General features: G+C 35.1%; 1 protein-coding gene across 3 annotated transcripts in view; it reads left to right on the top strand.

The window, feature by feature from the left end:
• Positions 1-14,288, top strand: part of KHDRBS3 (KH RNA binding domain containing, signal transduction associated 3) — a 92,809-nt gene extending 78,521 nt beyond the window's left edge. For 2 of the 3 annotated variants that reach the window (XM_084512102.1, XM_084512103.1), the window contains 2 exons: positions 5,873-5,931; positions 9,612-10,211. In XM_084512102.1, coding sequence (XP_084368228.1) covers positions 5,873-5,931; positions 9,612-9,703 — 151 coding nt within the window. In that variant the 3' untranslated portion in view covers positions 9,704-10,211. Of the gene's footprint in view, positions 1-5,872; positions 5,932-9,611; positions 10,212-11,116; positions 11,174-13,553 lie in introns of those variants that run through there. The other variant, XR_014690607.1, reaches the window with a different exon arrangement.
• The last annotated feature ends 896 nt before the right edge of the window (positions 14,289-15,184 follow it).

The raw sequence follows: 15,184 nt of genomic DNA on the forward strand, positions 1-15,184 counted from the left end.
CATAGAGTCCACAGGAGACCAGCAAGCAAGTCCTAGCAGTTAAACAGATTGAACTGTGTTTTTAACACAAGAGGAAAAGGTCTGCCTTATTGTACTTCGGGAAACATGACTTGAACCTTGCTGGTGTAAGGGGTGCTAGGGAAGCACCAGAAATATCTCAGACATGGCAATGCATTGCTTTTAAGATCTGTCAGATTCTTATGATTATGCAGTCCTGAAAACACTTAAATGTAGTCTGCCTTTAACCAAATACATTACTTGATGGCACTTTTATTATTTTGAATTCTAATCATAAAACTGGGATGGAATGATAATTCTTTTCTCAAATGCTCTTCAATTTCAGCTGATGAGTAAGGCTATCAAATTTATGGGAAACTGATGAAAGTTGTACTGTTCCTTCAATAAATTAGAAAGACAAGAAGGTGTGATGTATATCTTACTGAACAGTATTTCTAATGACAGAATGGTGACATACCGTCTGTGCAGTTTTTGTGGATGATAATGTATTATAGACAATGTTATCTTGTACTCCAATATGTGACAAGGAGTCACATATCTCAGCTCTCCAGCAGCATCTTGTGCAGGATTCAAGAGGGAAAGCCAGGAATTAGAGATGGAACAGTTCCCACAGCTGCTTCTGGGATTGCAGTAGGTAGTCTAAAAAGTCTGACTGACACCATTCAGATCTTTGTTATCCTCACTGCTTCCATCATCCTGAGTAGTCTCTGTCTGGAAGTGAGGGTAAGAAAACACATCCTTCAGTGTTATGTTTATATGTTTCATTTCTCTGTCCTCATTTAGCTTTTGGAACACTCTCGGTACACACCTGGATTATTCAAGACTTCCAATTTGGTTTCCTGTGATAGCAGCCTCGTTCACATGTGTCCCCAGACTGCTTTGTGAGCCAGACAAATGTCATGGGGTGATGCCAGGAGTTTGGTCCTATTTCACAGACCAAACCAAAATGCCAGTGTGAGGCAGCTCAACTTCTTAGTCTCTCTATTAGTGCTTACTTGTTTGGTGTGGCAAACTGTTGGCATTTTATTTAGCAACTCCCATGCTGATGAATGATTATTATGGTAGTCTACTGATAGTTTCCAGATAAAGCTATAGGTTCCTGCTGCTGCTGTTCCTGAGAGGAAGTACTACTTTGTGCCCCTTGGTCACTTCTGCTACTTCCATCTTGGGAGATGGAACATGATGAGAGTAGAGTTGAGGGAGAAAAAGCTGAATGAGTTCACAGACATCAGTAAGTGGACATTTCAGATGGTAAAGCTTAGCTTTACAGCAAAACTTAGTTCTTAGAGTGCTTAGAGTTCTGTTAGAAATACATAGAAATACTTCAGTGCCTGGTTTGAAGAAGGTTCTGAAGACGTTTCACTATTCTTCAACATAAGTGAAAATTATTACAACTCTTACCATAAAAAATAATTTCTAGAGATAGCTAAGGGAATCCTTGAGAGGGCTCTCTGGTCATCTTTTAGGATTATAGGAAATAAGATTTGATATTTGTACTATGAGATTAAAATGGGATGTAGTTTAAGGATGATTGCATCATTTGCTTGTATTTTATAAAGCTTTCACTTACAGGTGTCAGCTGCTATCTGCGATCATTATCTCTGTATTACAGACATAAACTGAGATGCAGTGATAAGAGTATGTACCAAAGAAACTTCTGCCAAAAAGAGGCAGAACTGAGCAGTAAATAAAAATCTTCTATCTGTAAGATGCAAGGAAAGACATGAATTTCCTTCTGATGTCCCAATTTCATGCTATGCTACTGAAAGCTGGGTTACAGATTCTATTTTAATGATCCACAAACGCATTAGAACAGATACTCAACTCAATGTTCAAGACAATTGTGGAGATGAGGAGCTTCACTACTGTGATCATTGTCTTGACAATAATATTTGGGACATTCTTCTTCCTGTTTACTGTTGACAGATGGTTTGTGATCTCAGAAGCAGCTGAGCATGAAGATCTGATAGGAAGGCTAGAAAGAGTCTTGTCCTTGTGGAAGAATTCTGTTCAGATACAATCATATCAGCCAGGGTCTATCATACAAGTTATCTTGCTAGAAAGATCTTTACTTGTTCTTTCTACTTCGCTGCTTTTATGTGTAATTTCTATAGGACAGAGGTGACATTTGTGAAGCTGCAATTAAAATAAAAGGAAGTCTTCTCTGTTCAGAAGTTTTCTGAGACTGCCCTGCTTTCTGTCAGTCCCCAAATTAATTCTGATACCAATTTGTAAAATAAAAAGCAGAAAAAAAAAATCCTTTTTAGCCATTTTTCCCTAGCAAGCATTACAGATGGCTGAACTGGTTGGGAAACCAAAACCAAAACCAAAACAAAACAAAACAAGCTGGTTTCCTCACTGCAAAGGAGGAAAGTGTTCTACTTTACTTGGTGTTTAGAAACCCAGTAACCAGTGCTAAAGTCTGGGCTTTTGCACTGAACTCCCCTTACTCCATTTATTCTCCCCTTAGTGATAAGACTTGTTACCATACCACTTTTGCTTCACGTGTAGAAATAACAATGCTCATTATTGCAGAAACTTCTCACAGCATAGTGGTTCTAGAAAAATGGCAGGCAGCTTCTCAGTGCTCTGTTTTACGTAGTAAAACAACTTCTCTAAGACTTTACTTCATCAGCGTTGCAGTGCTAGAATCTGAACATGCAGATTCTCAAGATCTCTGCCTTCTTCTTGGACAGAGAAAACAGGCATTTCTTCATGGCCATACATAAACTACTCAAACCTCACGTTACAGTTTCTCTAAGCATCATAGGTTTAATGTCAAGCCCACACCACTTTGAGGCAATATACTTAAGTTTATTGCTGTGTGCTATCTTTTTTTCTTTGTCTTCTCCCTGACTTCTCTCAAAGCTGAAAGACATTGTGCTGTTATGGGAATACAGACAAAATTAAATATGAGTAGATGTAAAAATGGACTCTATATGTACATGAGATCTGATTCACAGCTGATACACCGGTGTTGATTGCACTTGCACTGTTTATTCCAAGATCAGGAAAATGCCTGAAAAGCTTACCTGACTATGTGCAATTACCCATTTACAAAGAAGGCGCTGCAGAATTTTCAGGCACTGCCCACATCTGCTAGGGAGAAACTGCTTGCAGACATTTGGACAAGGAAAAAGTCAGGAAGGAAATTTGTAGAAAATGGCCTCAAGAGGACATTTCAGAACTGAAAACGTAATAACTCAAAGCAGACTCCCAGTTTAGTATTGCCAGGTGAAAAGAGAAGGGATCCTGTAGTGTTTTTTCCCTTGTTCTGAAAAGAGGGAGGTACATGAGATGAAAAGGAATAGAAAAAAATGGGTTTCCCTTGCAGAATAAATCAGTTAAAAGGAAATATAAAACATGAGCAGTCTTCAATCAGAATTGCTAGGATGCCATAGAACCTGCATAAAATACTGCAAATATCAAGGATGCTTTTAAAACAAAAAAGTCACACAATGTTTTTACTATTGCCTAAAGATTTTTAAAGTGTGTGTACTTCAAAAATGAGACTTAACATCATACTTTCTGTCCAAAGGGAAAAAAAATAAATTATAGTTGACATAAATACTTAAATTCTCACAAAATAATTGTCCTCAACTATCTCAGTTAATGACATTAAATTCACACTTTAGGAACTAGTTTGATTCTGTACTGTAGATTCCTTCGAAAAGTTTTCCTATGAGAAGATTATTGCCTTGAAATGATAGAACTCTCTAAATTGCAACTTCATGTATAGTACTTTAGTACTTTTGTGTAATACAAAGATAACTTTGGCTCTGAATGCCACAGCGTATTAAGACTCTACAACAGGTGAAACATATCTCTTTAATGCTTTTTGTTTCTTTTCTTTAACACAGAACTCCTTAAAGCATACATGTCTGTAGCCTTTTCTTTGGGTCATAGTCTCTTGGTTGCCTTCTTAGAAGTTTTGCATCTGTCAGTTGAATTGAGAGAGTCAGTGTTGTTACAGAGTACTAAGGAAAGCAGTCAAAACAGAAGGTATTGAATATCACTGGGCAGCATTATTTCCCATTACAATTTGGGCTCTTTTTTACACGGGTTATTAATTTTGAAGGGTCTGTCCATTAATATAAATAAGTCATAATATCATTTTAGTGAAAGTAAAAGATTTTTCCTTTCAAATGTTTATTCATTTTGCAGTTTGCATACTGTAAAATGAGTCATTTTTTGTTTAATATATATTTAGGTCTGTGAAATGAAACCCTGCAAAAGTCATTTTGACAGGATTGACAGATACGGGGATAGGGCTCAGCTGCTATAGGCATCTAAACTTGACAGTCTTAAAATAAATAATTATGTACCATGTGGAAGGATAGTGAATGTCAATTTTAAGTTGGTTGTCAGAATAAAGACTTCTATCGCTGGCTGCTGCAGGGCAAAATTGTGTTATTTCTTAGGCTTCAAACTTCGACCTTGTTATTCTGGTCTGCGCTGCATGGGCTGGCAAACCACAGATAGCATTTATGTTGGACACACATACTTTTTGGGGGGGTTTTCATAGTACATTCCTATTAACTTTTTGTTGAGGAAGCTTTATTTAACAATTAAATACTCATCCACAGTTTTTGGATATGTATTTGCACACATCAGGGCTTTACGGTGTCTGGCATGGATTATTTTGTGGAACTTAAAAATTGTTAGTTAAAAAAAAAATCTATATTGCAATTTTGCTCATTTTAGAAGTGATTTTTACTTATGTGTTATTTGTGGTAAAATAAATGCTTTATCTGCTAGTTCATATTAAGACTATAAATTGCCTTTTCTCTCTGGTTTTAATTTTGTTAACAATCAATCTAATTTTGGAAGCATTTTGTCAATATTTGCAATTACTTGTTAGTGATCATATTTTACAAGGATTTCGTTCTCACTCAGCAAGTAAAGATTTGGTGGCATCAGTTTGTGGAGTATTTATTTTCCAATTATCATCAGCCCTGGGTCTGTCTATCATTAGAAAGAAAAGGAGAGAAAACCAGACTTTCTTTTGACATCCTGCGGACATGTCTAATGGTCTTCTGTTACATATTGCCTGTTCCATCAATTATGTAAAAGACTATACATAGCTACATTTCTATAAAATATGAAAACATGATGGAAAAGGAGCGTGTAATAAGGCTAATCCTCCAATTTCCATTCAGTGGTCTTAATAGAAATAGAAATGTCATTACAAAATGGAAGACTGTTTTAGTCCATGGTTATAATATTCGTACAGATTTTTGAATACTAATGACTTCAGGTTTCTGCTTTTAACTTTGAAATTTCGATTGCCGTTTCTTGTCTACTTGTTAAAATAATAGTCTTTGAATATGTGTGTATCTTTCTTGTTTTGAAGACATTGGACCTTACAAACACATAGGAAGCATCTAACTCTTGTTTATCCTTTATTATGTTTTCTATCTGTCAATTCAAAGATGCATAGGCAAAATACTAGACAGTAGTAGGCACTGATGGCAAAGGAATTGGGTTCCATACATACACCAGCTATTCTTCTTTCATTGGCAGTCTTAAGATCTTCAAGCTTCCAACCTATTGGCATAATTTTAAATACAAAATTCCCACATCCGCATTTACCGCTATGGACCAGGGTCTCAAAGATGAAAAATAAACCTAAATGGATATAAATACATCTTATTTTCCCTTCTCATTAAAGAACAAAGAGGACCTCAGCTGTCATTGTCACATGGTTGCTTAGTTTCCTAAGCTTAGGACATGTCTACATCCTTCAAGCTTTCTCCTCTTCACAGGCAGAATGTATAGTAATTGTAAAAACTGCTTCTTAAAATTTAACTTCTTTATTTCTTGTTCCCCTTCCTGCTTCCCTCCTCCTATACAGTGGAGCAGATTACTATGACTATGGCCATGGACTGAGTGAAGAAACATACGACTCTTACGGTGAGTAGCTTTGAGCTGAATGAGTACAGTAGTAAAGTCTTCTGAAAAAGTAATATAAACATAGAAGAATAATTTCCCTAAGGCTGACTTCAGTTCTGTGGTGGTTAACAGCTGTTCAGGGATTCTTGCGCTGTGACAGAGCTCCACATGTGGTTATTGAGAAAAATACTGTAGGAGGCTTCTGTGGTGTGTTAGCTAACGTAGTCATCTAAAACTAAAACCAAAGAAATAAAAAGCTAAAAGAGAAAAATCTAATTCATGCTGCAAGTACTCCTTTCATGTCACATGCAATTAGATTTATGGAAAGAATTGGTGTGTTTGGACTTACTTCAGAAGCTGTTTGCTGCTGAAAGCAAATGTTTCTAGTGTGGCATAACTGGTGTGCAATTTGATACCAGCCAGGAATATGCTGAACTTCTGTACTGAGTCAGAGCCTAATTGAGAGTGCTGTGTATGGTCCTCTTGTATTCTTATCATGCATCAGTCTTGTGAAATCAAGCAGGGAGTCATTATGTAAAGGTTGTAAAAGTACTTTAGGTGGCTAATAGACACGAGGGCAGTGGGTTGCTCATACAGAGACAAAACAATGCATAATGAAGCAAAACCATATGCCAGTGGTAAAGATTACACTTTTTTGGGGGCTAGAATTACAGTAGTGACAGGTTTAATTAAAGAAATCTGTTACGGATTAGAAGCATAAAGCATGTTAAAAGGCACCTTTGCTTAAGGGATCAATGTTAAATCTCTGGCTAGAGATCAGAGAAATAAAATCTAGATCACTCAAATATCAAACATTTTAGGATTGCTAGTACATAGTGTGAGAGTTGTGACTCTGGGTAACGGGTGTTACAGTGGTTTCAGAACTCAACTGAAAATATTCCGTGATACATTTCTTGGACTACATTTTGAAGTGTTTCCTGCTGAAAACAAAAATGATCTCAACTAAGATGTTTGTCTTGATAAATGAACCTAATACAGAAGTTTGCTCAATATCATCTGCTTAAACGAGTTCATTTTGCTTAAGGGAAAAGTCAATTTATCAAAAGAAGAGGTCATTTGAAATTCCTCTATCCCCCAGCACTTTCAGTTGGTCTTGATAGATATATAAGTGAAATGTTTATTTCAGTATTAAAACAAATGCTTTGCCAATATAAGCATGATATTTCTAAGAGTATTTCATGAATGCAAAATTGATAGGGGGAAAATGTGCTAAACTGCTCAATATAGATGGAGTTGACTGAGGGGGGAAATGCGGATTGCAGTATTTAAGGCTGAAAAAAATATTTATTGTTTTTCCCATTTAGAATTGGTTTTCTAAGCACTGCCACTCAGAATATTAAGTGATATATTTATTCATGTTGAGAGGAAGACTATAAATACCTTGTATGATTTGGGGTTAGAGCCAATAAAGCCTTAGTGACTACAAGTTACATACTTTCTTAACTAGCTCACCCTCAAGTACACCCTTAAATGTGGAATCAAGTACTAATAATCATCCTTACGTTACACAAAGAACATCAGTTGCCTCAAAATAAAATTCATAAGACAGCTCACTGAGCAGATGGCTGCCTAATGCTGGCCAGGATGAAACGGTGTCCCAGGAACTGAATTTCTTGTTCTCTGAATCTGAATTTATTGTTCATATCTGAATTTCAAGAATCTGAATTTCTTGTTCTCTGAGAAGCTCAGGTGTCAAGTCCAGAGGATATAGGAAGAATATTTTTTAGAATTCTGGGCTCCAATGGCACCAAAAGGAGAACTGATGAAAAGTAACTGTGGTGACAGGACGAGGGGGAATGGGCTTAAGTTGCACCAGGGGAGTTTTAGTTTGGATCTTAGGAAGAACTTCTTTACCGAAAGGGTTGTTAGGCATTGGAACAGGCTGCCCAGGGAAGTGGTGGAGTCACCATCCCTGGAAGTCTTTAAAAGACGTTTAGATGTATAACTTAGGGATATGGTTTAGTGGGGACTGTTAGCGTTAGGTCAGAGGTTGGACTCAATGATCTTGAGGTGTCTTCCAACCTAGAAATTCTGTGATTCGGTGTGTGTTTTACCCTACTAATTTAGCCAGGTGCTTGAAAAGGAGCAAGTACTCCCCTCAAGCTGTTCTTGCTACTAAACCAAGATTGATTTTTATATTTAAACTATTATTTGCAGCAGTACTTTAAAGCTAGGATATTATTTAATTCTTGTCCCTTAGCCAGCTGCCTTTACTGTCTGGATAGGGTTCTCTTCCTTAATATGAACCTTGTTCTCATTGTAATGAAGAAGCCCATGACGTTGCTTCTCATTTATGTTATTATGTTACCAAATAGCTGGAGAACATGCCTAAGATAAAGTTTATTTCTAGCCTTAGAGCAAAATTTGAACTTGTGCCTCTTGCCTACTAGGCAATTGTTCTGTCCACCTCAGTGTGATACGTAATCTATGCTTCCCTCATCTTTTTTTTTTTTTAATTTCTTATTTATTTATTTAAATAAAGTATCTCGGATGAGACTATTATGAAGAGACGATGAAACCAGACCAATGAGTTTATGGGATCCCTGCCACCTAATTTCAGGTGTCTACCATCTGAGGAGGTTACCTTACCATTCAAAGAAATGCAGGGGGTTGCTTGATTGTTGACTCTGATACTTTTTTTCTGTTGACTAGAACAGTAAATAATGATGCCTCCATTTTAGATTACCATATTTATTCATTTGGATTCCACAATTTGTTTCTGAATTGCATTGTGTTCACTTGTACACCTGCATGCTTAGGGCAGAGCAATTCTCCAAAAACAGATTTAGAAGCACATTCACTCTTTTCAGGTTGCTTTTGGGATTTATTTTTTTTACCCTCTTGGTTTCTATGGTACTCTTATTTGTGTTCACATGATTAAAGCACACCTAAGTCCTGTTTAGTTATACTATGCATTTGGTCCTGAATCTTCCCTCACGTTGTGAATGCCCTGCACAGTAGGTCTGATTCTCCTTTATTCGGACAATATGTTGCTACCTTTTATTTATATTTATTACCATTAAAATACAGTAGGATTTCGAAGCATTAAACATAGCACATGTTGTTTCACAAACTTCTTTTACTTTCAAAATTCAAACAAGCAGTGTCCCCTACTTTTTAACGTTTTTATAATCTACCTTCCAATTTCTTGCATGTTAAAGAAAGTGTGTATTTAAGTGAAGATCAATATCGCCTTTATATTGTTAGAAGCCACAGGTGTTTGTAGTGAAACTTGAGGCTTTTCACTATTAGATTGCATATTTGAATTAAATCTAAAATGGTGCTGATTCAAAAAAATTTCTTTCTGAGGGTTGCTTATTTATAGCTCAGATGCTTCATTCATTTCATTCTAACATAATTATTTCTTAGTCTGTTAGTATAGCTGGCATTTCTATATATATTGAGTAAGTAGACTCAGCTGAATGACAGAGCCCTAAATAGTGTCCCTGTAAATCTGTCACACTCCATGGTGTTACAGGCTGAAAGAGCATCATGGGGTATCTCATGTAGGTGCGTTGCTCCCTCATTTTGTGGTTCAAGTGTTAAACTTCAGTTTGGACACTTTGGTTTGAGTTAATAGTGTTGCCATTTAAATCACAAATAATAATAATTTTTTAAAAAGCACAGCATCTGAGAATATTGAAAGGGGTCTAACTATATTTTATTTTCCCTTCTTGTAGGGCAAGAAGAATGGACCAACTCAAGACACAAGGCACCTTCTGCAAGGACGACAAAAGGAGTCTACAGAGACCAGCCATATGCAAGATACTGATTGTACTGTCTGATGTTGTGAAATATCCAATCTCCACCAGTCCTGTATACTGTTCAAAGTAATTTTTTCTATGAACAATCCCTTTTTATTAAATCAAAGCGCTTAAAAATCTGAATGGATGGACTGAACTTAAAATATTTTGTTGAAAGAACAACCTGGACAGAAAGATATGTAAAACAAGGAATTTGTTATTTCCAAACTGTATTTGAAAAATAGGTGATCAAAAAAATAACCTTTGATTAACTAGTGTTAAACTAGGTTTACTAAATATGTTAGTCCATTCTTTTAACATAAGCGTAACCTTTTATTTTAAAGGTTTTCAACAGTTTAGTTTTTAGTCTTTATTTTCAGCCATTTGCTAGTTTTTCTCTTTGCAAACATGCGTAAAAAGGGAAGCAAATTACAAATGCAAATAATGTGGTATTTTGTAACTCAAGTCTTGAAATGTTCTGTAGTGTTAAGCAAAGTTTTACCCTTGCTTGATACTAAATAAACTTTTGAAAGAAAATCAGTGTGTGTGAGATTAATTTTATGCTTTATCTTATAATAAAACTCCATAAATAGTAGTAAACAGGGAGAAATCCGTTTAACAATGATCAGCATAAAAGGCTCATATTAAACATTGCACAATTTCTTAAAAATGGTATAAACCTAAATGTACGTTTATATACTCACAGTAGATATAAATGCTGTTTAAAGTATCCAAATGGTATGGATCTGCTTGAGTGCCACATTAAATCAAAATATTTTTGTAAAAAATGGTTTAAAATAGCTAATGAATTTTCTGAAAAAGATGTGACTAGTTTTCATCTTGTTGAGCATTTTTTCACTAGTGCAACTTTGGAATTTTTATGAGAATTTTGGTACGTTAATGACCACCTCGCTCCGTGCTGGAAGCAATAAACACAAAGCTTTTAAAGACTTTCTGACTTGACTAATTGAGGTCGCTTTCGTCAGAGGCAGAGGATGTGTAACCCTTAAAACGGTCTTCATTTGCAAAGGTAAATAAATCAAATAAGATTTTAATCTCACTAATTTATCGTAGTATAACCAATAAAAACAGGGAGACTACAACTTAGAAAGTTTCATTTCAGAATGTAGGAAAGGCTTTAAGAACACCTAAATTCTCATTTTAAAACGTTTAATTTGTGTTAGTAATCTAAAATCCTTAGTTTAGCTAGTTAAATTTGGACAAACTATTCCCTATTAAACAACTGTAAAACCTCATAACCGATAGTTTGTAATATATTATTTTTCCATAAATTCTAGTAACTTAAACATTACAAATGTTATCCAAAGTTTTTTGTTGATCATTAAGTTTCTATTAATTATAGTTTGATTTACATTGTTTTCTTTAGTTTTTGTTTGAAAGTCTTTCAAATTTAGTAAAAGTATTTTGTTTTCTCTTGTCAGGAAACCTAACTCTTTGGACAGCCAAGAGAACAAAAACCTTAATCTTCTGATGCTTTGGTAGGTATCTTTACTCATCTGTGAAATTATTAGATAAATAATGGAGCTTTTGATCAGGTCCTTAATTTTTTATACACAAGGCTTTAATTACTTAATGGTTACAGGCATTGAACTAGAGCGCAATCAAAATCACTGCCTATTTTCAGTTCCTCTGGGAAAGGCCATAATTTTAAATTGTCATTAAACAGGACATTAAACTGTGCTGGTGTGCAGACACTGTCCTCTGGCTGTTTGCTTATTGTGTAACTGTATCTGAGACTGGAAATCAAAGGTATACCTAATTCTGACAGCATTTCAGCCAATTAATTATTTCATCACATAGAGGAAGGTGAAAGAAAATTAATGTACTTTTATGCTCGTAGTGTTCAAATAGCTTAAAACTCTTATCTAGTCTGAAAACAGATCTGAAATGGTTTTACGAAGCTGAATAAAGCATTTTGTAGAGTGATTTTTTGAGTCAAGCATTTCTGCATGAAAAGCAAATTTGATTTTGGCACAAATGGAGGACAAGTCCATTGAGAAACATTAACTATAGACCTAGCTTTACTGTTTCTGATGAATTCAGTACATAAAGTTTAGTGATGGACTTGGCAGTGCTAGGTTAACAGTTGGACTTAATGATCTTAGAGATCTTTTCCAGCCTAAATGATCTTAAAATTCTATGAAGTAATTTTACTGTACTTTGTACAGATTTGTTATTTGTTTTTGTACTTGGAATGGAAATTCTTCCTGCTAACCTCATGATCTCAAAGTCTGTAGTGGACTTTAGATCTTTATACTTCAAAACATTGCATACATTGTACTGCTTCCCTACAGAACAGTAAATGTAGGAGTCTGCTGTCACAGGCCAAAGGATTTTTTTGTACATACAAAATGGCTTTAGAACAATTTTGACACTACTGTAAATGTTTACAGCAAAATACTTTTAAAAAGGTTACGAGAGCTTAGAGAGGATTCCTGCCGTCTGGGGCTCAAAGGGCAAAGATTAAATAACCAAGAGTAAGGCTAGCTGCTAGAACTGCTAGAGCAAATCCTAGAAAATGTATCTTTTTAAAATACATATATACATACATAGTGACCCTGGTTAAATCTTTCTTTCTATTGACAACTTCTAACTCACTTTTTATTATGAGTTGCATAAATCATTAAGTTTTCATCTGCAAATATTAAGTTGTATATTTGCGATATACAATGAAACAGGTTGGCATAAAACTAAAATATCTAGTAGCAGGGATAGCTAGTAGATGCGTGAGTGAATCAGAAGTGAATTCAACCTTTTGGAGTGCTTATTTAACTCATAGCTTTGATGCCATCTTTCCTTGGTGCCTTCTATGTGGAGGATGGATGGATCAGCAGAGATATGTGCAATTTCTCTTGAGGGGGCGGATCAGAAGTCCCTGTCAAATCATGCAGAGGATGTTTGCAACTCCCATTGTTTCTCATGTGACTGGATGTTGCAGGTCATGATTTAATTAAAAAAAAATTCCTCACATGACTAAGTGCACACCCATCCCAGTGTAGGCTTTGAGCGCGTGCCAGATCTGCATCTGACAGAAGACAGAGTAATCCCTGGCCTTACAGTGTTCCTACTGAGTAGCTATGACCCACCTTGCCAGAAAAGTTAATAATTTGAGTCCTAGTTTATTTGCTCTTTTAATGAGATGCCAGATCTATATTTGGTAAATGTCAGAAAAAAAGTCTGCGTAGGTACTGAACATAATAGTGGTATGAATTTTAAATCCAGTAAGTCTTCCTTCTTTCAATGCTCACATTTTATTTCTTCCAAGAAAATAAATGTTTATATCACTTAAAACAGCTGATTCTAGATATTCATGGAAACTACAAATTTGCAGTATAAAATTTGATAGTTCTGAGATAACATGCACTAGCATTGTGTTCAGCTATTGCATTTTTGTTTCTTCTTTCTTTGGAGTAATCTATGAAATTAAATTTGTTGGGTTTTGAACTGAGGGAAAAATAAATCTAAAAAGGTCCCTAAATCAGAGAAGGAGGAAGGTAGAGAGCACCAGGGGAGAGGGAGAGAGAAAGAGAGAAGGCAGCCTTTTATCGTGACAAACTTAAATCTAGCAACATTTATCCGTTCTACTAAGAATAGTATTCTTACACTAGTCAATTGCTGTGTTACTGGTCAAGTAATATGATTATAATCACATCATTAATTTACCTTTATTGAAGCTTTTATCACACTTGCATTGAATTCCAATGAAAGCAGTTTCTGCAATGGTTTCCATAAATCTGCATACGTTTGTTTTATACATTATTGCCTGATTCAACTGCTTGTAATCTGACAGTCTCCAGAGAATTAGTAGTAGCTAGTCTTGGGATGTGTACAAATAAATACTGTTTTTCTCTTTTTCAGGAACTTCTGCCATGTTAATTACGGACTGCTTAGAGCATTGTACTTGTCCGTGTGCCTAGGCAACAATGAGACAGGCTTCGGAGTATGAAAATCCTGTTCTGTATTTCTTGTATTAAAGCCTTAAAGTGTATAATGTTATATACTTTTTAAAATAATTGTATATATGAACCATTAATTGTTTAGTGACTAAACAATGTTTTATTTGGAGGTCAATAAAGAATTTCAATTTAAGTTCCTGTTACAAAGCAATAATGCAACTTCATGTTCCTTTAGTGACTTCTCTTAGCCTTACACAGCAAGTATAAGCATGTGTGAATTCTCATGACTTAGAGTTTAAATATGCTTTTCAAAATAGCTTGTCTGATATATGAACATCATGGATAAATTAAAATGAAGATTGGTGTTTTATTCTGAAGCTTTTCATATTAACTAATCATAAACAGGTCTACTTAAAACAAGACTCATGAGTAGAAATTATATTCCAGCTTCCATTTCCTTCAGAAACTTGTTGTATAACATGAAGGTGTTTCAATTCCTGTCAATTATATTATGCTGCTTATTCTCTTTCACTTGGTGTTTGCATAGAAATGTTTTCTCTGATACAAAATCACAGTTTTCTAGTAGTAGTATTGGATGAGGCTTTTACACCTTGATTAATCTTGTATCTTACAGCTATGTTTCCTCAATGCTTTCTCTGTTTTATATTTATATTAATCGTGACTGTGATAATTTGTAACAAATAAAATTCTGATAATTTAATTTCTTTCGTTTTTTTTTTTTTTTTTTCCTAAATATTTCTTGTGGAGTGTGCGTCTCATTCCTTGGTTACGTTTTCATCAGATGTATTTTTCTTTTTGTATTTACCGAAACTCATTCATCCTCAGAAAAACAGTCTGGGCCTACCACATTTATTTTTATTTTGAAAACAAGCAATACCACTTAATAGCTTCTTCACACCAAATGCCTCCTCTTCAGCATATATTGTTTTCTAATACTGTATACTGACTACTGAAGGATGGATTGGAAATTTATGGGAATATGGGAAAAATTAAGATTTCATATTAAACTTTACATTGATGCAAGTATCATGAGTAACATACCATGTTTAATAAACTGGAAAAAACAAACAAACAAACAAAAAAAAAACCAAAAAAAAACACAACAACAACCAAACAAAAAAACACCCTATGATAGTGTAAAAAATATTTACTTTTAACCTTTGAACATTTAAGGTGCTTTTATCAGTTTCTCTCACAATTGAGAATATTTTCCCTGCCATCATCTCTCACTGTATTACAACTACATTTCTGCAATGTTTTCCACAGCAAGCTATAAGTACGTAGTAAATAAATAACATTTAATAAGTAAGAGCAAAATCCAAAAATGTTTGAGTAAGCACAAGAGACATATAATAATGGATTCCCTTCATATTGACAGGCAGGAACCTCTGGTGTGGAACAGCACCTAACATTTTAAATGCTAGCCAAGTGTAAAAATTGTCTGTAGATCCTGGGCAGGGAGGGCTGGAATTTAGATAAGCAGAATGCAATTTCACTTACTACAATTTAGACTGGACAGTGGGATTACCAACACAATCTAATTTGAGGACTGCTATGAACTATATAATGAGT

This window comes from Aythya ferina (genome assembly GCF_964211825.1).
Source record: "Aythya ferina genome assembly, chromosome: 2".
Taxonomy (NCBI): Eukaryota; Metazoa; Chordata; class Aves; order Anseriformes; family Anatidae; genus Aythya; species Aythya ferina.